Source organism: Neomonachus schauinslandi, chromosome 7, assembly GCF_002201575.2.
Source record: "Neomonachus schauinslandi chromosome 7, ASM220157v2, whole genome shotgun sequence".
Taxonomy (NCBI): Eukaryota; Metazoa; Chordata; class Mammalia; order Carnivora; family Phocidae; genus Neomonachus; species Neomonachus schauinslandi.
The window spans coordinates 118,648,862-118,675,714 of NC_058409.1; the positions used below are offsets into that span (position 1 = coordinate 118,648,862).

General features: G+C 38.9%; 1 protein-coding gene and 1 pseudogene across 1 annotated transcript; one reads left to right on the top strand and one right to left on the bottom strand.

Annotated features, from left to right (window-relative positions):
- Positions 1 to 4,676: 4,676 nt before the first annotated feature.
- Positions 4,677 to 5,426, bottom strand: LOC110586311 (40S ribosomal protein S4-like). Its single transcript, XM_044916934.1, has one exon. It carries the CDS (start codon positions 5,424 to 5,426, stop codon positions 4,677 to 4,679), a length of 750 nt encoding a protein of 249 aa, XP_044772869.1.
- An 18,829-nt stretch (positions 5,427 to 24,255) lies between these two features.
- On the top strand, positions 24,256 to 25,512 carry LOC110585146 (annotated as a pseudogene).
- The last annotated feature ends 1,341 nt before the right edge of the window (positions 25,513 to 26,853 follow it).

Here is a 26,853-nt window from a genome sequence, read left to right on the forward strand (position 1 = left end):
GAGGAAGGGAGGAAGGAAGGAAGGGAGGAAGGGAGGAAGGGAGGGAACAGGGAAGGAAGATGGGAAGTTGTAATTAATCAACTCCTACCAGAATAACCAGTACAGTAACTACAGTCCATTACACACAGCATTGCATTGCTTCATATGGAATATGTATTGACAATTTGATTAAAATCTTGAAAAGTGTAATAAGTACCTCACTGAGTTAAAGGGGAAATTGGCTATGTATATAAACATATGTGGAAAAGCTTGAAAGCCAGTTCTCATCAGGTAAGGTTATATGCTACCTGTATATAATAGCCTCATTCTAACAGAATCTGATTTCCCAGCAAACTCACTTTTTAAGAGAGCCCTCCCACCCGTATAACTTAAAGAATAGGACCTCTCCCTCCTACCCATCCCAGACGCGTAGCCACTTGGAACACTCATTATTCTGCTCTCCATTTATTCTCTCTGGATCTCAGTTTCCTCATTGGTAAAGACGAGATAGTAATAGAACCGACCTCATTAAGTTGTGAGAATTGAATGATATAATGTATGTAAAATGTGTAGAAAATGTCTGGTGTTTTATAGGTCTTACACAAATGTTGTTCCAGAAAAATCTTAGCACAGGTGTTTCTGCCAGATGACTATACATACGCATTCTTCACTTCTTGTGAAATCACACACTAAACATAACAGCACTCATTGGAAAAAACAGGGTTAGGAGCAGATCCGCAAAAGCCATAGCACTTTTTAATGAGGGCACTAAGAAAAATGATAAGAATCCGGAAGATACTAAGATTGAGCTAAATCCCCACTAGTCTTTGCCATGAAAATCTGTCAACCTGCCCTTTGATGTCTCAAAACCTGGAACTCAAGCTTCCCCCCGGAGATACAGGTCTTTTGTTTTTTGTTGTTGTCTTGTTTTAATACAGGAAAATACCATCCCAGGTTATCAACCTTCCATTTAGTTTCCTCAGGTATAGTTTAGCCTAGGGGACAACACAGTAGGTACTTGAGGCTACTAAGCCAGCCCCTTTCTTTCAACTGAAGGAAGATATTTAGAGCCTTTTCAGCTTTTTTTTTTTTCAGACTCTTCAAATACCATTAAAGTTTTGTTTTGTTTAACTGTGAAAAAGCTTACACAGTTGATCACTTCAGACAATGAACACACTGGGAAAAACCATGTTTGGTCCAATTTGTTTTCTGTGTTATGCTGATATCACTCCCCTAATTACCAATTGCGTATTAGTTGATTTGTATTTAAAAACACATGTTGTAGCAGAACAGACTGCAGATCTGATAAAAAGATATCCAGAGGATGTGAGAATTGTGCTGTAATGAACAGAGCCTTAACGATCCAACTCCCCAGGATTCTTTTCAAAAGTGACTTGAGTCCAGTTATTAAGGTCTAAAAATGCTGACCTTGTTAGAAGTTTGGGATAGTGTGTGCATTGGTGCACCCCGGCGGTAAGCAAAGACGATCAGCCTTGATCTATCTGGCTAATATATTAACCAGAGAAGGCAGCTCTACTCTTCAAACTCCCTTTATATCTCAGCCCGTAATAAGCAAATAAAACTCAGCTCTGAGCTTTCTCACAGGACATTCTTTTGCGGATGGTTTTTTCCCTTCCTTTGGTCATTACTCATTGCCTATTTTTTTCTTTTCTCCTTTCTCCTTCAGAACAGGTGGACAGTAAGTCTACTGTTGTTCTAAAGGCAAGAGCTGTTTTCCTGAAAGATTTGAGGTGCTAGCTCCTTTGAGGGTGAGTACTGGGAATGCAATATTACAGCAAGCAGCGTGCTCCAACGGCTCACGGACCCTCTTACATGACCGATGCTCCTATGGACTGCTTGGCACACCCGCTCTCCCTGCTCTTTGTTGGGAGACAGTATCACCAGACAAAAGCGAAACCACAAACTGTTGTGGGTAAGGCGTCAACTGCTGTGCCAGCAACAAGATAATGAGCCTTGTCATGTTGTCGACATTTGTTCTACTCTCTACGTGGCGCGTAATCACGCTCTAAAGATCCCAGTGCTAGAAAAAACTCAATACAAGTTCACTTTGCTCAGTCTCTTTGTGGCCCAGGTGACCCAAGTTTCTTTAAGAGGTAAAGTTTTCTGAAGTCCTGCATCCAGTCTTTGAATATATGAACAGTAATTAGGCAAAGTGGGGACTTGCTGAGTTGTGCTCTGGCGAAATGAGTGGAACGTTAGCAACGTCGGTTGTGAACATTAACGAAAGGGAAGGCAGCAGATCTCAGAAGAACGCAGAGTTGGAGTCCTCTCCTCAAATTAGCAGAAATATGAGAGGGGTGGCCTCGTTTGGACGTGTTTTGAATCCCCTCATCCTTGCAGCTGTCTCCCACGACCCCACCGGTTGATAGGATAAGTCATCAGTATCGGTCATATTTCATTCACCTTATTTCACACTGTAGCCTCAGAACTCCTGATAATAGTGTCCAGACTCTAGGCACATGTCTTCTGAGACTGCATTCTTTCTGAGGTCAGTAATAACTGTCAAATCTGATGGGTAAAACCAGGTTCTCATGTGCCTGACGTCTCTACCACGTTTGGCCTAATTGTGCAATCCCACACCCTCCTCTCAGAAACTATCTACCCGTGGCTGTTTTCATGGGTCTCTGTCTCTCTCTGTCTCTCTCGCTCTCACTCTCACTCTCGCTTTCATTCTGCCTGCCTGCCCCTTCACTTCTGCCTCTCTCAGTATGCCAGCTCCATTTTCTTACCCACAGACTCTGTAAGGCCTGTGGCATTGCTGATGCCCTGAAGTATTAACTGGCTTGTGGCTCTGGCTTGCCAGGAGGTCAGAGCTGACCCCACATCTACACGGCCGTTTGATCCAGTGTGCGCTACCGTAGAGTCAGGCAGATCTCCTAAGGCAAATGTCTGAGAGAGAGAATCTGCTTGATTACAGTCAAACCAAAGGATGAACTGATTTGGGGCCAGGTGTACGCTTCTTGTCTAATCAGTTGTGGATGGCGGTGGGCATGCTCCCCACCCAGTAGGCCTCATAGGAGCACTGGTGAAGGCCAAATGACTGTGAGTTCATGGCATAAGAGTTCTTCACTTTGTGCCCCCCAACCCATCTCTACCATGGTCCATTATTTATCTCTTGTTAGTCCCCTGCCCTCCCCCATCAGTCCTTTGCTATGTCCACAACAGAATTTTTGCCATTTTTGCCCTACTTTTTCCTCCCTTTGCAAATGTCATTCTCTCTGCCTGAAATGTCCTTTACCATTTCTTTGTCTGCAAATTTTTTTCCTTTGTCTGAAAAATTTATCTTTTGCCATCCAACTTCACCTTTTCTGGAAATTTCACCCTTAACTTTTGTAGGCACTGCTGCCCATCTCTGAGTTCCCATTCTCCTTCGTGCTTACTGCCATTTTAGCACTTATTATACCCGTGGGCCCTGTTTAGTATGCACTTGTCTTCCCTGATAGAATGCTTGCCTCTTGAGTTACAGTTCTACCTCTTAGTCATCATAGTTTCTTCACCAGCGCTTAGGATCATGTCAGGAACGCAGTAGGGATTCAGTAAAGGTTTTCTGAAGGAATCCATACGTAAGTGAATGAGGTACTTGAAGTGAATGCGGAAGTAGTAAATCAGGGTTTAGTAAAAGGGGAAGAAAGGGAATGATATTACTCACTTTACAAATGACAGTCATTCTATCAAGATGCTTTTTGTCAAACACATATGCCTGTGCTAGGCAGATTTTTACTGTTTCAACTAACTTTTCTATACAAAGTAAAGCTACATTTATGGGGATAGAAACTGATGCTATTGATGCTATAGCTTATCCATCTTATGGATCCCATTAAAATGAACTTCTTTGCTGTAAAATAAACTATAGCTTTCCCTAATGTTGACATCCTGGGGAAATTCTTACCATAGCAAAACTTCAATTGGTCAGCACTGTTAAATCTTTCTAAACGGTGTTAATCTGGGGTAAGAGTAGGTGATAAGAATAGAGTTTCATTTATAGAAAATGTAGAACTATATAACTTTTAAACAAAGAATTCAGTTACTTATCGCTGCAAATATAGGACCCCAAAATTAAGTGGCCTAAAACAACAACCTTTTATTATATCTCAAATTTTATTAACCACAAATTCAAGTAGGACTCAACTGTGTGATTCATCTGTTGCATGGGTTATCCACTCTGGTCACTTTGTGACATTTAGCTAGAAACTGAGCTATTCTGGACAGTTCAAGACCGCTTTCTCACATACCTGGTGGCTGGATGGGGATACTGAAAGACCAGGCACAGCTGGACTCTTCTCTTCTCTGTGTAGTCTCAGGACCTCTTCAGCACTGAACCTGAACTTTATGTATGACAGCTACAGGATCCAAGAGACCAAGGCAAAAGCCATCATCATCCTAAAGATCAGGACCAGAACTGATGGAGTGTCACTCTCACTGTGCTCTTTTGGTCAAAGCAGTGACAGGCTGATTCAAGGGTGTGGAGAAATAGACTTCATCCTTTGATGGCATGTGATGTTGGCAAAGAAGAAATGAAGGTGATCGTCTTGGGAATAGCTACCACAAAAATATAACTTTATTACTTTTTTATCATGTTGTATTATCTTTAATTAAGTATAAAGACTTCTAATCATGTCATCTAGAGACCATTTCACCCACTGCTCTGTTTGGCTGCCAGTCTCCTGTCTCTCTCTTCAGCAACGGTGAGGCAGATACCCTTTCCACGGGGAAGAGAAATCCATGGTTTGTTGCCTTTGCCAATAAAAAAAAATGTTGATGAGCTGGGTGGCAAAGCTGTTGCCGTTGACATCTTTCACGTGAACTACATCAAAAGAACCAGGGTGTCTCTCTCTGCTGATGATCACACCAATTCTTCCCAGGTTAGCACATCTGCTTATCATACACAGATTACCAGTGTCAAACTTGATGAAATCAGTGATCTTTCCAGTCTCCAAATCAATCTGAATGGTGTCATTCACCTGGATGAGGGGATCAGGACAGCGGATGGTGTGAACATCATGGATCACCAGATGAGGGATTCCTTTTGTCCCCACAAAGATCTTTCTCTCTTTGCACAACTTATACTTGGCCTCCTCAGGTGTAATCCAATGAAGAGCAAAGCAACCCTTGGTGTCATAGATCAGGTGGTAATTCTCCCCAGTCTTGTCAGTGCTGATGACATCCATAAAACCAACAGGATAGGTTATATCAGTTTGGACCTTGCCATCAGTCTTAATAAAACACTGCAAACAGATCTTCTTTAATTCATTCTCTGTTAGAACATATTTAAGTCCGTTCTTTAGGAAAATGATGAGATGGAGACACTCTCTCAGCTTATGGGGACGAGTAGATGGGTGAGGGACAAACACACCAGTCAGTTTATCCAGCATCCACTGTTTTGGAACTACTACAAGCTTCAGATGCTTCTTGGGACCACAAGCCATGGCTGCACTAGGCATGAAAAGATAAATAATTACTTCAAAGAAGATACAGTAATTTGATTCAAGTTTAAATCAATCAATGAATAGTTATTGGATATTCTGTGCCTTATTGTCCCTTTAATTTTATTTGGCCTGCCTTAAAGTCCTTAAAAGACCTGTTTTCATGGAAAAGATGCCATTGCCAATGACACTTTTTGAAAAAAACTTCTCAATTTGGCCTTAAAAAAGAACAAGCTCTCCCTGGATTGGGTCTCAGAAGAGGCAGAAGCTCCAATCTAGATACCTGTGTGAGTTCAGGCAGCTTAGCAGGCCTTTTCAGAGTTCCTGGTTCTTTATCTGCAAAATTTATTTAATTAATCTTTACTTAGTGTCTACCCTCTATCTGTACTGGTCTAAGTACTGATGATACAAAGAAACACAAGACTCTTTCCTCAAAGAATGCACAAGGAAAGGGGCACATTCACAAATAATTATGATGCAGTTTTATAACAGTTGGTACTGACTGCTAAGGTCTCTTTCATATCTAAAGTCACATGACCCTGTTAGTTTTAATTAACTTATAAATAATTTATATGTAAATGAGTATCTTTGAAAAATTTATCGCCTTAAGGATTTAAAATATGTGTCTGTGCAATTTGTTTACATTATTAATTTGTAATTAACGGCATTTTAATCTCTTCTTACAGAGTCATAAGACTCTAAGACTGAAAGCGGTTGGGAATATATCCAGTCCAATCCCTTCTTCTATAGACAAGGAATTTGGGAAACAGAGAGCCTAAGGGACTTGTCTTCCATCACACAGCTTGTCATTGGCAAAGGCAGGCCAGGCCAACATGATCCACACTTCATGGACCTGCTTGCCTATAAAGACGTTTTAGTCCATCATCTCTCCCCCGACTGAGGTGCTAAATTCCAGAGCCCTGTCCAATTTATTGCATTTTGTTTATCTTCTTCAGAACTTTTGTGCTGTTTTGATAAAAAGAACTTTAATCTGTCTTCGTTACTCAAACCATGGTATTATCCTAAGTTTTTATTCCTTATAATGAACAAGACATGTGCTAGAGACATGGTTTTCTTTCTCTGAGCTGTCTGGAAGGAGCACAGATTTCTAGAATATTGGCACCATAAGGGATCTTAAAATTCTTCTAAGTAAAAAAAAAAATACTTGTGAATCTCCACATTTTACAGATGGGAAAGATGAAGCCAAGGGGTCAGCAGCCTTTTCTAAGGTCCCAGACAGCCTTACCCAAACTAAACCAGAGTCTAGCTTTCTGATTCCCAGGCAGTGCCCATGTCTAAATGCAAGAGATTTGCCGAAATATTCTCAGAAAATTGTATTCTCATTTTTGATGAATGCAAGGATGCAATTAAAGCTATTCTCCTCCAAAAAGAAGTGCTGATATTTGCTATACATCAGAGAAAAGCTTCCAAAATCTCTCCTGCCCTCTCATTCACAAAGACATTTTCCCCTCAGGCAGTTCAATTGGACTACATAGATATGCCCTGGGTGATCAGTAAACATTCAATTTGTCTTAATGAAAGTCAGACAAAAGGGATGAGACTTCCATGTTTGCTCCAGTGATTTTTGTTGGTATCAAAATGGTTTGCTATGGAAATTCCTTGAGCCATTGTTTTCTGCCCACAGATGTTTTCTTCAAAATTTTCTAAGTTAAGGAAAGATTTGTGTAGACATACTGTAGACTAGAGCAGAAACTAGTAGGAGCCAGCCACCCCTCAGGGCAGCACTGAGCGGTGCATCCGTCTTTCTGCTCTTTCTCTTCCATTAAGGGCCATCAAATCTTCCTAAATTTTCTTCATATTTGTTCGCACTTTCCTCGAAACATCTACTCCTTATCTTACTGTGGTCTTTCTTGTGTTTTCTTGTTTTTGCAGGTATCGGTCCAAACCGATTTGAAGACGGAACAATGTTCAGGAACCACATGCATTTATGTCACAGAAACAAATCATCTGAGGGAAAGAATGGATATTTCACTTTTATGCTTTATGTACTGATGTTATATACACATAACTTGGCTCCACCTGTATTTTGAGTTGAATAGGAAGGCTTTAGTTTATTTTAAAAATAGGCCCCCATTGAGTAGACTCACCACTCTTGACCTAATTATGAAGAAAACACCTAGACCTTTCAAAAATCTTCTGATTCTGACTCCCAGACAGAACTGATATTGGATTAAATCTGACCTTTGGGGCACAAATCCCGGAGGCTATTCACTTACTCTTTTCAGTGGGCTTTGCTGATATTTTCCTCTGGTTCCAATGTAGCTTAAAGTCATGTCTTTAAGACAGTTTTTAAAAAATTAGAGAGAAAGCAAAAAGCTAGCCTCAAGGCATAGGCAAACAGTCCAGACTCATCCCTTTGGCAGGCTGAGAAATCTCCACTTGGTTGTGGCAGCCAGCCTAATGAGAAGAAAGCCATTAATTAAATAAACAAAACATTGCAATTTGGTCAGAGGACTGATACAAGTAGCAACACATCGGCCAACCCCCAGCCCTTTCTAGGAGAGACTTACACATGTTCTAAGGAGTTGGTTTGGTTTAACCTACTGCAAATGCTTCCAGAGAAAGAACTTCAGAGTTACGCTTAGGAATTGTCAAGCTTCTCCTACACTTTGGCTTTATCTTAGAGGCTCAAGTTAACTGTAACATCTTGGTTGCATCCCTTCCACATGAGGAGAGACTAAAAGAATAATCTCAACCTCCAGGTTTTAGGAAATACATAGCCTAGAACAGTCCTGTTGGCTCTTTTCTTAGATGACTTCATCTGTTGGCTCCTACACCCTTGGTGTCTCATGACCTACCCTGGAAAATTGGGACCACCCCACTCTGGGTCCTGTGTTCTCTCTACTACACTAGTCATGGTGGAGATGTATGGTGAAGAAAGCCCTGAGTGCTGTTCTTTCTCTGCTGTCTGGTCCCTAGCACAGCTGTGGCACCTCATTGGACCCTGGCCTAATGGTTTTATGCAGTCAGATAATTATTCACAGCACTTATCTTCGTTGAGCACATGCTGGGGAGAAAATTAATACCAGGATACAGGAAACATTATCAGCCTCAGATTCAAAATTGGCTTCCAGTGACTTGATTCTGGTTTATGTTATGAGAGGGAAATGAATAGTCTGACTATCGTCACTATGAATGTTTTTGCTGAGCCCCTACCCCATAACTTCACAAGCATACATTAGAAAACACAGGTGTTTCATGCTGTTTTCCAGTGATGGGGATGAATAATAGAACCATCTATGTTGCCTCTTTTGGTCCTTGTTGGGAGCAATGGCATGCATTTGTGCCATGATATTGGAGGAGGGGACTCCCATCTGTATTTGAGCTTATGTGTTATGGCTCCAGATGACCTTTGCTAAACATAGAAATATATCCTGGAAATGGGACATACTGACCCCTAATGAGCACTGTAACAAGTTTGATTAAGATTAGGTAACTTAAAAAAAAAAAAAAAAGATTAGGTAGCTTGAATCCAAAGCCATAAAGAGAGGCAAGATTTTGATAGAGGAGAAAATTAAGAAAAATTTCTTAGAAGTTCAGATCTTTGTAGGTTGTAAAAATAAGGACACTATACACTGAGGATCTATCACACAAGATCCGGATCCCCAGGCAGTGCTTAGAGAAAAACAGCTGAGAGATCCCAGAGGAGGGGAGCCACAGGTAAATTTGGAAGGGATGATGGTGATGAGAAATAAGACAAGACAGCGCCAAAGGCAAACCTTGAGGGAAGCTCATCCTTGATTTGAATGTGAACTTGGAGGAATTCGTATGACCTTAAAACGAGTAAATATTGTTCAGATATATTACCTAAAATTTGTATTTAGACTTAAAAAAGTCAAATCATCTTAAACCAGCAAACATCTTGTAGCCAACTTATTTAAAGTTTTGATTCATCCTTCTCAAGTGAAACAGTGGGACTGTCGGCCTCTAAATTAGCAGCGCATGGTCACTCGTTCTATTGGTCACTGCCAGAGCAATCAGTACTTCTATGGTCAATGTGGGGGGAAATAACTCCATGAAAAAGCCTTCTGCTCCACTGCTCATTTTCCATCTAGGTCACTTTACTCCCTCGTTAATGGCTCCATACTTCCATTCAATCCCAATTATGAAAACAAAACACACTGACTTATAGATTCCAACATTTCATATCGCAATAACTTTTTTCCTTAGGTTGTGGCCAAGATGAAAACACTTTAGCCAAAATGATTTGAAACACAAAACTTGTTATTTTACCTCCTGATCCATCGGTAAAGAATCAAGGACATAAGAGGAATGTACTTCCATTTGAAGGAATGCTTTTCAGACGGTGGGCGTAACTAATTTGTTTTACGTGTATACCTTCTACGGGATATCCAAACATAGTACCTAGTTAAGTCTTTTCACAATATTGTAACACGTGTTTTCAGAGTGACTCCAAACAGCAATGACATATGAGGTTCAGTCGTGACCAATTGGGTCACAATATACAGAGAAGTAAAATTTCTGATAATATCCATTGTCCTAAATCAAAGAATGTCTTCCAATGTTTGGTGATTACTAAGAATGGGAACATAAACAAAGATTGAATTTCATCCCCAAATCTGCAAATGAGTTATATAGGCCCTATCCACCAACATGCATGGCCTTGAAAATGGTCTTTTAAGTCATCCAGGGAAACTCAAACTTCCTGTTTGCTGTGTGTGCTCAGAAGTCCTCCAAGCAAGTGAACACGTAGTAGAACAGAGGCCCTTCCTGAGGAGGAAGGCTGCAGGAAGCAGAATGTGGAACAATGGGAAGGCAAATCGGTTTCTGGTGGTGAATTCCTTCCTGATTTTCACACCACAGTACAAACCTGAGCTCCTGCTCCATTTTAAACTACTTGAAGCCGCTTCCCATCTTGGAGTGGGGCCGTACATTATAAATTCTCTGTTGGCTGTGAATCTAGCCCTTTTCATTTTCTGTCTGTACTTTCTTCCTCCTCCCTGCCCACCTCAGTTCTTCAGTTCCAGTTTTGTGAAATATGCTTAAGAGTGGAATCTGAAAGAAAGGAAGGACAAGAGAAGAAAGAAAAAAGAAAGGAAAAGAGAGAGGAAGGAAGAAGAAAGGGAAGGAAGGAAGAAGAAAGGGAAGGAAAGAAGGAAGGAAGGAGAAAGGGAAGGAAGGAAGGGAGGAAAAAGTAGAACTTGCTTACTCCTTTATCGTATATTGACCGGACTTTCTTTTTTTTTTCTTTCTTTTTTTGCAAGTTGTTTTTCTTGCCCCGAAAGAACATGTCTTACTTGTTACAGCAGTTAGTATGTTTCATTCAATTGAATGTCTGTATTTCCAAAATCAAAAATAGAATTTGAAAAGTATTTTGAAAGCAGGAAGAATCACCCCTTCTGGTGTAGTGATGTTGCTATTTTTAAAAATCTCTTTAAAAATGAAATAAAAGGTCCTGAAACTAATGTAACACTGTATGTTAACTATGCTGGAATTAAAATTAAACATTTAATTAAAAAATGAAATAACAGATGTTAATAACTTTTGGACTGGTAAGCGAGCCTTAAACAATTTTTTTTTTTTAAGTGGGCTCCACACTGGGTGGGGCAGGGCTTGAACTCTCCACACTGAGATCAAGACCTGCACTGGGAACCAGAGTCGGACCCTTAACCAACGGGTCCACCCAGGTGCCCTGAGCATCACACAGTTCTTAAACTACTGTTTTTACCATTTGCAAAATTTTAATTGTAGGATAGATTGTAAATATTTAGACGCAACTCCAAAGTTCTTTTCCTGAATTCATGATTGTTAAAAATTGGAGTAAAAAGTTATTTCATGTTTAATTTGTATTTGTTGAAAACGGAATTAAAAATGGTAGACAGAAGACAGAACAACAGAGTTGTGCCTCTGTCTGCATTGCCAAGGGTGCTGTGGGCGTTCTGGCTTGTCCACCTGGTCCAGAGGGACCCAGGGCCGGTTTATCCCACCTCCACCCTCATGGAAGATTCACCTCCGCCCAGGTTTTCCTCACGCCCTGTCCTGGAAGGAGAAGGCTGGTGGAGGCTGCTGGGTGGCCGGTATCACACACACAGGCAAAGCCTGCGCTGGATCTGGACTGTCAAGAGGGACTTGTGTCTTGTTCTCCTCCCTCCTTCCTATTCCTGCTGCTTCTGCTTCTAAAATAAACTTGATCACTTAAAAAAAAAAAAAAGTTTTAAGAAACTTCTGTTGCAGGGTTGCGGTGTTCTTGTCTCACGGAGTCCAAGAATGAATCTCGCAGACACAAAAGGGTGAAGTGAAGTGAGCGTTTATTAAGTGAAGTGAGAACAGAAAGGAAAGGAAAAAGCTCTCTAGAGTGAGGGGTTCCCGAATGGGTTGCCACCGAGGGCTTTTAGGGGCAGTCTTCCAGTGAGAACTGACCAGGGAGCTTAGGTCCTCCTGACGTCTCTCGCACTCATAGTACCATATTTACTTTCTCTTTGAAGTTTGGTAATTTTTAGTGGTCCAGCTGCAACTGTCATGGAGATATCTCGTCTCTGACATTTAAGACGTAAGGAGGTAGTCTCGTTATGTTCCCTTATCTCCGGTTTTGAACGCCTCAGCCTTTCTCCACATCTGGGATTTCTGTGAGCCTGGTCATGGGGCCTCCTGCGTGAGCCTAGTCAGGGGATTCAGGGGCCTCCTCTCTCCCTGCCTAGACCTTACCCCTTCCCTGCTCACCAGACAGGACCTGTGGGCAGAAAGAGCCATACTGGGATTGCGAGGAGTGACTGATTGTATACTTTTTAATTAGTGGGGGTTAGGGATAGCACGAGTCTCCATGGAATCTGGAGGCAAGGCTTTGGGGACCTTGAGGGGCTAGCTGCTGCCAAGATAAGGTTACTTTTAAACATTCAGGCACTAAAGGCAGCCACGAGTTCCTTGAAGAGGGTCACATTCTGCATGCTTCAGGGATCTGTCAGTGGGCTGCATGCCATAAGGAGAGTTTAATTTAAGCTACATTTCTTTTGCCTTTGTTTCCCACGTCACGTAAACATGTTTTACCCAGGTTAGAGTTTATAAAGATTTCTCGCTAAAATATATGTGAGTCTCTCTTAATTTAATCTTCAACCTAACATTTATTTTTATTTTATTATTTTTTTTTTTTGAGAAAGAAAGAACACACACAAGGAGGAGGAGCAGAGGGAGAGAGAGAATCTTAAGCAGGCTGCACGCCCAGCATGAGCCCCTCACAGGGCTCGACCTCATGTCCCTGAGCTCATGACCAGAGCTGAAATCAAGAGTCCGACGCCTAACCAACTGAGCCACCCAGGCACCCCTTATCAAATTTTATTTTGAAGCCAAGTCTTAAAAACTAGAATGTTTTTGAAGAGAAGTGCATCTCAGCTAACCATTTCAGGACATAGGGAGGTTCCTGACGAGAACCCATAAGGGATATGAAGTTTCTTGGGGCTTAGCTGTTGAGCTGAAGTAGGTGCTGTATTTCTTGAAGTATTTCTTCAAGTTATAGGTAAATGTTAAGTTTTCCACTTTTTTTTTTTTTTAATTCTCTTTCCTGTATTGGTGAGCATGCCTGTGAGGTTTGTGTTTCTTGGAATGGCTGGTTAAAAAAAAAAAAGATTTCTAGATTTGAATTGATTAAGTCAGTAAACAAGTGTTATAGACTATGCTTTATAGCACATCAACACATAGTATCCTTTCTAATAGGAGGTGGCTGTGCGACAAGGTCTTATGTAAGGTGAGTGGAGATTTTACTTATGCATTTGGGAAGACAAAACTTCTCATAGTATCTTGTCATGACTAACTGAAGTGCAACCTTGTTGTCAAATCTAACTTGTTAATATTTTCATTTGCTCATTCTGTTTCCCCTTATTGATATTGCTCATCTTTAAAGACTGGTGTTCAAGACTAGTGAAGTTGCAGGGTTGTTTTTTGTGTGTGTGTTAGTGAACAATTCTGGATTTACTGAAAGAGGAAGTCTGAAAGTACTGATTAAGCGGTTTGATGTTACTATGTTTGAAGGCCAGTTTTCTCAAAAATTTGCCGCGTATCCTTTTCCTGCAGAAAATTATGTAACCAAGTCACAAAGCTGTTGTGTGTGTGTGTGTGCGCGCGCACACGCACCCGCCAGTTCAGTCTACTGCTTGGTAACCACTTCATTTGCCCTGACTGAGAATTTAAAATATAGTTGAGTTTTACAATAAAATAAAATATATTTGAGTTTTAGAGCTTATATTAAGCTTGTGGTGGAATAAAAACAAAATATTAGCCTGATACTTTTTTAAAAAATTAAACTATAGAAAACTTTGGCTATAACTTGTGAATAACCTAGAAATCATTATCTGTAAGTGGATAATAAACAGACGCATTAAAAAAATTAGTTCTTCCTCTGAGGTTTAAGTTTTTTTTGGGGGGGGGTTGCTCCCTAGAGGACATTTGGAAATGTCTAGAGGAGGTTTTTGATTGTTGTAATGACTGGAGACAGCCCGGGTGTTTAGTGAGTACAAGGCCAGAGATGCCAAATAATCTTCAATGCATACAAGACATTCTGGCTTAATGAAGAATTCTCGCATCATAATGCCAACAGCACCCCTGTTGAGAACTGAGGGTGTCCCTATTCTTAATAGGTATGATATATGGGAAATATTAGAAAACTAGACTGGATACTCTTCTTTTTTTCTTTTCCAGTGCAGACTCAGGCCAGTAAAATGAACTAATTAGGAAACAAATTTCCTCTTCCTAAAATTATAGTTAACACTCACTGTAAGCAATTGGTAATTTAAATCAATGTTTGTGCCAAGGGGTTTGATGGTTTTATGTAAGGTGGCAAGGTACTGGAAACAGTTTAAATCTTAATGTGGGAAAATAGTGCTATTATCTAAGAAAACAAAAGATTTCTTGTAATTTTAAGTGCTCAAAATTGGGACAATTGGAGATTTAACCACTTTGGACCTGAAAAATAGGTTTTAAAATTAAAGTTGAACCTGGGAAGAGCCTAGACATCATTGTTTACATTGATGATGGAATAAACATAAGAAACTCTAGAAACTCTAGAAACCTATATAAATACCAAAGAACAGGATAAAATAAGCTCTGTATTTAGCTCAGCCCTAGCCAACTAAATATTTTTATCCTTCAAATGGAATTTCTCCATCAAGAAGAACTATGGTTGGATTCATATCTTTTTAAAAATTTCATCAAATGTTTGATTTAATAATTTTTAAGTTAAAGAAATAATTTTTTCAAGTCCATTAGAGCAATATTCCTAAAGGCAACACCATTTTATTACATTCTTTTTTTCAAGTCTTTAAGATGTAATTTCTCAGCTGTGATAATGACTCAGGCTCCAGTTCTTTATTATTGAACTAAAACCCATGAACATCTTGGTTAATCTCATTGTATATGTGTAGATGTGGTTACTTTCATGCAACAAGTCCCTAGCTTTAATACCTGTTTAATATAAAAAGATCCCTTGTGAGCTTTCAAAAATTTTTTTAATCTTCTGTGGTGCAGCTGGGTTTTAGTTATGTATTTCTCCGTTCCCAACTTCTTGAGTTATTGCTGGAAAGCAAAGTAGGTAATAGTTTTTAATTATAGTTGACCCTTGGGGGATCTGGATGGCTCAGTAGGTTAAGCTTCCGACTTGATTTCCGTGTAAGTCATGATCTCAAGATCCTGAGATGGAGCTGCCTCATGTACTCAGTGGGGAGTCTGCTTCTCTCCCTCTTCCACTCCCTTTGCCCCTTTCCCCACTTACACATTCTCTCTCTTTGTCTCTCTCTCTTTCTCTCTCTCTAAAATAAATAAAATAAATCTTTTAAAAAAATTACAGTTGACCCTTGATACAACATGGAGTTAGGTAGGGGTGCCAAACCCCAGCGCGGTCGAAAATCTGTCTATAACTTTTGACTCCTCAAAAACTTAACAACTAACAGCCTACTGTTGGCCATTGACCAGAAACCTTACTGATAACATAAACAGTCAATTAACACATATTTTTTATGTTACACATATTATATGCTATATTCTTGCAAGAAAGTAAACTAGAGAAAAGACAATGGTATTAAGAAAATCATAAGAGAAAATCTCCAAAAAACTTTCCAATATATTTATTGAAAAAATCTGCATATAAGTGGACCAGGCAATTCAAATGTATGTTGTTCAAGGGTCAGCTGCATTTGACTTCTGGCTACGTTTAAGCTATTACATTACAGTTAGTTGTACTACACTTCAGTTCTATGTTAGAGAACTCTTTGACATTCTCTTAAATAATCCTCCCAACAACCATGTAGGTTCAGTGTTATTATTCCCAAACTATAGCATCAGAGCACTTACATAACTGGGTCCCAAGGTCTAACATTTGGAAAGGAGCCTTCAAGTCTGAAGCTCTTCCTATAACAGTATATAATATATTCTTCCTATTTTCTTTTTCTTTTTTTTTTTTTTTTAAGATTTTATTTATTTATTTGACAGAGAGAGATACAGCGAGAGAGGGAACACAAGCAGGGGGAGTGGGAGAGGGAGAAGCAGGCTCCCTGCTCCGCAGGGAGCCCGATGCGGGGCTCGATCCCAGGACCCTGGGATCATGACCTGAGCTGAAGGCAGTCGCTTAACCAACTGAGCCACCCAGGCGCCCCAATTCTTCCTATTTTCATTTTAAATGTGATTGCCTCATATTTTAGCTAATAAAAACATTAAATAAAATCATGAAACTACTACAATACTGAAACTTGAATGTAAAAACATTTTGAATAACGGTCAGAAACCTTTTTCATTCCATGTAGAAAAAAGAAATTTATAAAATTTGACTTTACAGGTCTCTCTTGGGACTTTGGGCTCTGCAAGGCAATGTAAAAACAATGGTTTTCAATTTTCTTTTATTTTTTTCATCTTTCTTTCATTTCTTTTCTTTTGATAATACATTAATGAGAACTTTAAATCAAGATTTGGACAGTACTATAAATGTGTTCTAAAATGATCAAGAGAATTAAAGCAATTTAATTTTTTGCTTGTGAGAACCATCCCTAGTGTTATTCTTCATTTTTTAAAAGTCATATTGAATTTTATTTTTTTTATTTATTTTTTGGTTTGGGTTTTTTTTTAATTTCTATTCTTTTATTTATTTTATTATGTTCAGTTAGCCAGCATATAGTACATCGTAAGTTTTCATTGTAACATATCGAATTTTGTGATTTAGTAGAAACACAGTGCTTTGTAGAAAAAGATGTTACCATCTATGGTGAAATATTTTCTTAGATGAAATCTTAAATCTGATTAAAAAGTTTTTAGGTTGACAGTTTTTATGCTTGTTTCTCTTTTAAAAAATCATTTTATCTGTCACAGAAAAAGAAAAGATTGAATGACAAAAAAAAGAAAAACTGGCATACAAATAGGAGACTCTGAGTTTTGCTGAAAACATAAGCAGAGAAATGGGAGGGTAGCTGGAGGTTGAAATAAGGGAAATTGTTTTCTTTTGGTTTGGTTTTAAGATGGGAAGAGTGGGAGCACGCATACGTGTTGATAGGAGCCATCCAACAAGGAAAGAGAATTTGGTGATTAACAGAGAGAAGGGAGATATGTCAGAGGAATCTTCCTGATTTGGACAGGAGCAGGCAGGATCTGGTACACTTAATTCCACCCCAGATTTCTAAGAGACAATGTGGAGCACATCTCAGACTTATTCCAACTGAGGGGAGAGAAAGTGTGAGTATCTTTTTACCAAATCCCCAATTGTCAATTCAAGACCTTCTATTTTAAAAGCCTAGTGCATTATTATGAAGCCCCCTACGAGCTTAAAAAGGCCAAGAACAAAAATTTCTTTAACCTAAGTGAATAGTTATTTGTGACATCTGTAATGCCACAAACCAAGAGAAAAACAACGCTCCCATAAATCATAAGATGTGTCAACATGAAAACCATCCAATCCCTTTATTTTTTTATGAGACTGACACCCTACCTATTGCACTAATGAGCCACCTTCCATTTATTTTTTTAAATGACACTTAGGCTAGTTAGTCGTTTGCCTGAAGCTTGAGCAACTTCCTGCTCCATCACTCTTGGATACATTAAACTCAAAGATTAGTCCTTCTTCTGTTGTAGGTAAAATATGTTCTACTTTAAACAAACCCACATAACAGCCTTAACACTTCTTTTCTGTCCTTAATAAAACCAGGCTCTCTCCTGACCTTTCCCCAGTGGTAGCTGCTACTTACCAAGTTTACCAGAAAGGTCAGGAAAAAGAAGTTGGTGTCCTTCCTCTCCTGCACTCCTGACCCCCTCCTTTCTTCTTCTAGACCAAAACTCTTGCCTTTCTATCTTCCTCTGGGGGTTAACTCAGCCTCTAATCCCACAGATTAGTTTCTAGGCCATTCCTTTTCTCACTTCCCAAGGAAAACCTCCCTGATTCCAGACTCTCTGCCCCTGCCATCCTGTACCTTGCCTTTGTTACACTGTGAAGATTGTGATTATAATAGAATTCCAAATTTATCTATATGTATTTACTGGCAGTACTTTAGGTGGCCCTCTAAGTTCTAGCAATTTACACTAAGTTTTTAAATTTGATTCTCATGATAACTAATTTTATTCCAAGTTTGCAAATGAAGAAAGTGAGGTTTGGTAAGGTTAGGAAACTTGCCAATATTATGTGGTTAGAAGGCTGTAAGCCAGTCCAGTGTCAACTCAGGGAGCCCAACTCCAGAATTTGCTCTTCCACCCACATCGCTTCACGGCCTCCAGAGTATTTTAACTTGTTTTTTCATTACTGTTTATCTTCTTGAAAGACTCTAATCTTTTGGAAGAAGGGATCACATGTACATTGCCACAAACCTAGCATGAGTCCTAGACTCATGCTCGACACAAAAGAAGTGTCTGATCTACATTTGCTGAATAAATGAATGAATAAACCAGTTGATACCCAATTCTGCATTGCAAAATAACTCAAGGGATGGTTGATAGTTTGGTGATGGGTCAGTCGTTTTATTTTCCTTTGATAAAATCAAGTATATTGACTAAAACTGAATGACAAAAATAAACTACTTCATACTAATCCATAACACCTGTGTGTAGATTTCTATTTTTGAAAATTGTCATTTGCATGTAAACTTCTCCGTTTAGACTGGATGGAAAAAAGGCCAGTTTCAATTAATGAAGTATCCTTAAAGGGATTAAATTTTATTCCCCAATTGTGTATTGCAATAAACCAAGGCAGTAAGATTTGCTTAATGGATATAAATAAATAAGTAATTTTCCAATAAATTTTTAAAGTGTTAACTTTAAATGCCCAAGATTATACTAAGCATAATAAAGAATATAAAAGGAGAAGATCTAAACTTTGTTCTTAAGTACTTTACAATCTAGTTTGACCTATGAGACATCAGGAACAGACCAAGAAAACGTCTACTCAATGATATTTTATATGATACAGATCATAACATTATAGATATTCTGAGAATATATATAGATATAGATATAGATGTATCATTATAGATATTCTGGAACTTGTGCCTGTGGGCTGGAGAGGTCAGAAAAGTTTAGGGGAGGAAATGGGATTTGGCTGAGAGAATACAGGCTTTTCCTGAGTGGGTTGAAGGGATTTTAGGACAAGGGCAGGGAAGGATAGGGAAATGAGCAGACTAGTGGGGAGTTGGAGAGTAGAACAGCAAGGCATGTTGCTTGCCATGAAAACAGTTTGTGGTAGGAAAGAATTATAATGCTCTGTTAAAAACCAGCTGGCTGATGGAAGAGACTGACTGCCAAGCTGAGCATTTAGACTCAACATAAGAGAGCCATTGTGGATGAAGAGCAGAGTGTGGGTATGATAGAGGTTACTAGGAAATAAAACCAACATTACTTTTAGAAGGATGATGGAAGAGCAGAGGCTGAAGTAGAGAGATCAGCTAGGAGACGACCATAGTTACTTAAATATGAGGGGAAAGGAGCCTGGATTCTATTTAAGACAGGAGGAATCAGAAGGAATAGAGAGATATAAGAAAGCCTATGGAGGCAGAATTGAAAGGGCCTGTTGATTGACTGGGCATAGGGGTCTGCGGAAAGGAAGAAATAAATGGTGACATCAAGGTGGTAAGTCAGGAGAACTGGAAGCTTTAGACACACTGCTCTAGAGGTGACTGAAAACGTAAACATGGGATTTCTGAAAGCTTTTGCAAACATGAGAAAAAAACGATATAAAATCTTAGCTAGATGGGTATTCAGGAGGGCACGTGTGGGGATGAGCACTGGGTGTTATACGCAACTAATGAATCGTGGAACACTACATCAAAAACTAATGATGTACTGTATGCTGGCTAGCTGAACATAATAACAAAAAGGAAACAGAAAAAAAAAATCTTAGCTAGAAATGTATTTAGGAATGAAACACAATTTACAAATTATTATTTTACATAAAAGATTATAGAAAGACTTTTTTAAGATTACGGAGAGGTTCTTGAAAAATTTCTTAAGTAAGGAAACATTCTCCTTACACATGTGTGCTGACTATAGAGGAAGTGGTATTTACCTGCTAGAACTCAGATGTACCTCAAAAATGTAACTTTGTTTTCTGTGAGTTCTTCTTGCCTTTCTGCCTCTAATTCAATGATTGAGGGAAAACATCTTAAATTACCAAATTAGTATTATTGTTCAAGGTAAACATTCAGTCAGTTCAAAATTTAAATTCCCTATCAATATTGTCTTTTGCTCTGTCATAGGATTTCTATTCTACCTTCTGTGTTTCATACTCATAGAGGTGGTGGGGTAGGGCCTCTAATCCACGGACTGTCATTTCACACCATGCTGGCTACCGCCGTGATGGGCTTTGTCGTACTGACTTGCTCAGCGTCTACCACTGGTATTCATTTTGAACTAGTCTTTCCATTTGGTCTTTTAAGGCTTTATGCAGATACCCAGTATGAAATGTGTGTTCCTTGTCATAGCATTTACTCAAGGCCTTTTCTGTTCTATCAGTTTTCTTAATATCTTCTTACTCTTTCTAGGCACACAAGAGCTGTGGAGACCACAAATAGGCTTCCCACAACTGGTAAAATTATCCCTAGCCCATTTACTTCCTCCAACATTGCTGCTTTCTTGTTCACCCGCCATATTGTTTGTGACACCATTCTGAATCCAGGGCTTCTCTACAAGCTTTGTAATCTTTTCAGTCCAGGGCATCAGAGTTCAAGGCCCAGTATTTTTGGATTCCCCACAATTTATTTGGATATGTTTTGCTGTCCCCTAGGTTTCCAACTCTGGGAGAGAGAGTGGTAAAAAGATTTAGTGGTGTACTCAAGCCAGCTTATTTATCCCAGTCCATGAAAGTTCAGAAAGGTTGCCAGCTAGTTGTTAAACACAGACTTTATTTTAAATTAAATTATATTAACTTGCATTTAAGTTAATTAAAAACAAAGGTAATAAATACTCCAAATCATCACATCCTCATGATCTTAATACATTTTTACTAATTTTATTAGCAGTTTACTAATAAAATAGACTTTACTAATACCTATACCCTTGAAGTTACTTATGTATATTTTCTCTTTCTAACTCTGCACCCAATAATATCAGATTCGTAGCCTGAAATTGTCCATAATGTGAGTATTTACACAACAGAAACTGACAAATGCTACAATTGTTAAACATTTACCAGCACACCACTACTCATGACTATCTCTTGCCCATTACTTCCTTACACTTTTCATCTCTTCTTCTCCTCTTTTTTTCAGTGGTCTAAGGGTTTTATTACTACCGTGTCACGTGTGACAAGACCTGCTTTTGCATCTTCCTCTTTTACTGGGTCAAAAAATGTAATAATGGCATTTATTATTTATTAATAAAGAAGGGCAGCAGAGAGCCTAGATTTTAAAAATACATATTGTCCTTATTGCTTGACTACTAACTTGCTTTCCAAACCCTGTCTTTGTAATGAATAAAAGGACAGACCTCAGCCAAGACTCCAAATCATCCCAAACTCCAAATTAATACAGTTCCATTAGTGAGGATTTATTACAGCAACAAGTAGTAATAAATTGTCTATCGTGAGTTCTGAATAATTCACAATTGCAAATGTGCTTCTATATTTTACTACCTTGGCATTCTTGAGTTCTCATAACTTTCCAAGTTTCTCATGGTAATAAAGCTGATTTAACTAGTAATTAATGAACAGGAGTAATTGTATTCACTTGGCATCTTTAACAAATGGAATCACCTTAGTACAGGAATGTCAAAGCAGAGGATTTTCTGTGCTTCTTTTTCCACGAATGGTATGGAGGAGGTAGAAGATTGCTTCATTAGTCACTAATAATCATTTATAAAATTGGAGAAACCACAGACTAATGAATCTTTCAGCTTCTAGTTTCTACACTCAGTCCTAGTCCAATTAAGCTCTAGACTAAATCTCTATTTTCTTACTCTGTTGATTAAATGGCCACTTTGCCAGATAGAATTTAAAAGAACAAGCATTTGGGAGATATATTTATTGCCAAATTCTCTGATGAAATGATTCTAGTTCCAGAGTAATGCAACATTTTCCAAACAAAAGAAACTTAGAATTACAAAGTTTCACTCTTGGGAAAATACTGAAATTCCCCCCCCCCACACCCTGGAGAAAATTAAGGGAAAGTGGAATTTCTATTATGGAGACAAGGAATCTATTACTCTGGAGTGTTTCTATATTGATACCTTGCAATTACACAGTGGTTTTTTTTTTTTTTTACCTTTATTCCTCAAAATAAATAATACAAAGTTTACCTGGGAAGGATCATTCTTGAGAGAGAGCATTACATAGGTGATACAGTTCACCTAGTTTTGCAAACTCTGGCTACCAAAACCTTGACTAATGGCTAGGCAGAGCCTACTCATCCAGGTATCACATATAGCAATACTTGAAGGTTTTCATTTAATCTCAAGACTTTATCAAGAAAACAGAAATATTTGTGGTAACGACTGAAGCAATATACAGTAGTGATAATGCTGCCTTATGTTAATGATAACCAAAAGAGAAAAATAAATGAATTTCATGAAAGAATTAACTAAACTGGAAAAGTATACATTGATAAGGTTCTCATATCACCTGCTGATAACCCAGCATAGCTAGAAAAAATGATCTGATCTCATCTGGATTTGTCTCACAGTGATTTTCTTTCAAATCTTCTAAGACAGGAGAGCTTTTTTCCCTTCTCATCCCTTATTTATTTAATAACTGCAATTATTTCTTTTTGCTCATGCACTTACTTAGAAGCAACTGAGTGTTTATTACATTTCTGCAGATGTTTGCCTCCCTCTAAAGTGCTCTACAAAGAGCTAATTGCCTACTTTTCTGTAATAGAAATAGCTGCATCTTGTTTTAGCTCTATGTTGTTTTCTTACCTAATTGTTCTACGACACTCATCCCTCTGTCGTGATGTAAACATTCCACATGTGAAGAGCTTCTCTGTCTATGTGGTCAAGAGAAAGCATTACATCTTCCTTAGAGATCTGAGGTGAACATGGGTCTGTCACATCATAGATGGTCCCAGTGGTCTTTTTGTAGACAATCGACCAAGCAACAATGGTAGCAACAATTTAATCCCTCATTGCTTAACCATTTCATGCTCAGTACCTTTTATGCCATAATTTCCTGCAGATCTGTGGGCTTATTTACTTTTGACAATTCTCCGAATGAGTAGAGCAATTATCATTTCCTTATTTTACAGATGAGGAAACTGAGCCCTAGAAATGTTAATTGACATGCCAGACTTCAAATAATTGGTGACTGAGCTAGTCTTAGAAGACAATCTTCATACGGAGAAATGTTTATGATATGTTGTCAAATGAATTTTTAAAACACAGAAAATGGAAAAATGCATATAAAGATTATATGCATAATAGAATACTAATTGAAAATACACACATATATACATACAAAAAAGAAATTACTGCTCAAAAAGCACATTTTATAAATATCAAATAGGCTATAATAGATACTATGTTTACAGAGAGTAGCAGACATGGTCCATGCCACACTAGAACTAATAATCTAGTGAAAGAGACAAATGCTAATAAAATAAATACAAAAATAAATCTATAATAACACATTGTGAAAAAAGTGTAAACACAAAAAACCAAGGTGCTATGAATAGCATCTAATTGAATATAAATGAAGGTTGATTAGACACTGAAGAAGTTAATTGAGTCAGAAAACAGAAATATGACTAGGAAGTAGCCAGGTGAAAATGTTGGAAGATCTTTTATTTTCTCTTTTTACTTTTCCGACTTTCTAAATCTCTACAAAACACAGATGTTACTTTACCAATCAGAAACTATGAATGTGTGACTTTGATTCTCTCTCTGGCAGAGTACTTTCTGTCAAACCAAACCTCCTAGAAAAGCAACTCTAAATGCTGAAATTAAAAAGAATAATAAGGGCAAGAAATACTTTAGCAACAAAGTAACCCGAGAAAAGAAAAATCCACTGTAGTAAGAGAAATTCTCTGCCACTTTTCCTTTTAAGGAATTTTCTGATATATGAGTGCTGTGGGCCAGAGTCCTAACAAAAACCAGCAGATCAGAGCTTTTTTTCTACTTCACAGTTCTCTGTGGGACAAAGGCTAGGAGGATATTGAACATAGCCAGAACTCAAGGAATGGGTGATGTCCTTGGAAGATTTTAATGCACTTCTCAACAGTAACTGATAGAACAAGCAACTAAAAATCAGTAAAGACATAGAAGATTGGAAGGACACTCTTAATAAATTTGGCCTAATTGAAATAGATAAAAGACTACAAAACTTCTTCATATACATTTTCAAGGGCATGCGAAATATTTACCATACAAATAATCATATATTGAGCCATAATATAAGTCTCAATGGTTTAGAGGGATGGAGATATATAAATATAATCCCAAACAGCAGTGGAATTTAGCTATGCATAAGTATTCTAAAATAGCTGGAAGCAGAGGGCGCACATGCGCAGTGGTGTGGGGAGGAGCAGGGACCTGGCCACAAGATGGGAGGCTGCCAGCTGCAACCCGGCAGGGCAGCAGGCGTGTGCACCATGAGGGGAACGCAGGCACTAGGGTCTTCAAGAATTCGAGCCCTAACTGCAAGCTCAAGGTGTACTTTGGCAAGTGGGACTTTGTAGACCACCAGGACAAAGTGGACCCTGTGGATGGCATGGTGCTTGTGGACCCTGACTACTTAAAGGACCGCAAAGTGTTTGCGACCCTCACCTGCACTTTCCGCTATGGCCATGAGGACCTGGATATAATAATACCCCAGAATCTGCCCTGCTCCGTCACACTGCAGCCAGGCCCAGAGGACACAGGGTAGGCCTGTGGAGCAGACATTGAGATTCGAGTCTTCTCTGCCAATCACTAGAAGAAATCACTAGATTTCAATCACTAGAAGAGAAAAGCCACAGAGCTCCATGCATCTGGTGATCTGAAAGGTGAAATTTGCCCCAGAGAAACCAGACCCCAGCCTTCAGCAGAAACCACCCACCGCTTCATTTCCGACCAGTCCCTGCACTTTGAGACTTCCCTGGATAAGGAGCTGAACTATCACGGGGAGCCCCTCAGTGTCAATGTCCACATCACCAACACCTCCACCCAGACCGTCAAGAAGATCAAAGTCTCTGTGAGACAACATGCCAACATCTGCCTCTTCGGCTGCCCAGTATAAGTGTCCTGTGGCTCAGATAGAAAAAAATGACCAAGTATCACCCAGTTCCCCGTTCTGAAGGTGTACACACTCACCCTGCTGCTCAGTGACAACCGGAAGTAGCAAGGTCTTGCCCTCGATGGGAAGCTCAAGCACAAGGACACCAACCTGGCTTCCAGCACCATTGTGAAGGAGGGTGCTAACAAGGAGGTGCTGGGAATCCTGATGTCCTACAAGGTCTAGGTGAAGCTTGTAGTGTCTCATGGTGGGGATGTCTCCGTGGAGCTGCCTTTTGTTCTTATGCACCCCAAGCCCCACGACCATATCACTGTTCCCGGGCCCCAGACAGCTGCTTCTAAAACAGATGCCCCTATGTACACCAACTACGCCACAGATGGTGACACCGTGTTTGAGGACTTTGGCCAACTGTGGCTGAAGGGGATAAAGGACAAGGACTGTGAGGATCAGTTATGCTAGAAGGGGGCTGCAAGGAAGGGGGGTGGGGGGGTGCTGGGAAAGGGAGGATCCCAGCCTCTCTGCCCTCCTTCCACTTAGCAGCTTCCTCAGCCAACCTCCCTCCCTCGCTAGTCACCTCCAGACATGCACTGAATCCATCTCCTGTTGAATGTGGGCATTACATTTTGTCTCCAGCTGTGCCTCTCCAATACCCCAGTGGGTGGCAAGTTGTGTCCAAACCTATATTTTTTGAAGGGGGATTCTGAAAAGAAGAGTGACTGTAGGGAAAGGAGGGAGAAAGAACTCCCACGTTCGACCTCATACTAACAGCCATGGCCCACACACACCCTGCCTCCCTTTTCCTTCAAGAGGAGGCCCTGTGGGGGAGGGGGGCGGGGAGGGTGGACAAGGTCACTTCTTTGTTTCTGAACATAAAGAAGAAAATAAATTTTTAATAGGAAAAATAGTAATAAAATATTTGGAAACTAAGTAATACACTTCTTTTTTTTTTTTTTAATTTTATTTTTTTATACTTATGTTAATCCCCATACATTACATCATTAGTTTTAGATGAAGTGTTCCATGATTCATTGTTTGTGCATAACACCCAGTGCTCCATGCAGAACGTGCCCTCCTCAGTACCCACCACCAGGCTAACCCATCCTCCCACCCAAGTAATACACTTCTAGATTATCTATGGATCAAAGACATAATAAAAATAGAAATCAGAAAATATATTCATTTGAATAAGAAATGCAACATATTAAATCTTATAAAATAAAGTGAAATCAGTGTTTAAAGGGAAATTTAAAAACTTTAAAATGTATGTGTTAAGGGGGAAAAGGCTGAAGACAAGTGATATAAGTTTATTAAACATTTAAAAAAAATTAAACCTAAACTAAATGAAAATTATAAAGTTAAGAGTAAAAATCAATAAAACAGAAAACAAACATGCTAAAGAGAAAATCAACAGACCAAGAATTAGAGCTTTGAAAAAATAATAAAACTGAGAACTTAAGACACAGAGAATAATTATTAGTTATAAAAATTTTAATATCAGGAATAATTTAAAAAGATATCACTAAAAAGGCTACAGAATCTAAAATACCTTAGAAGCATACTTTGAGAAACTTTGTGAAAAAAAGAAGAAAAAAGAGAACTGGACAAATTACTAGAAAAAAAACTTAGCAAAAATGACACAATTAAAGAAATAAATAGCCTATAAAGTCCTATTTCTATTAAATTGATTGTATATTTTATTAAATCCTTTACTCCTCAAAAACTCAGATCCATATGGACTTACTGGCAAATATTTAAAAATAACATCAATCTTAAACAAACTCTTCCACAATATAGAAAAAG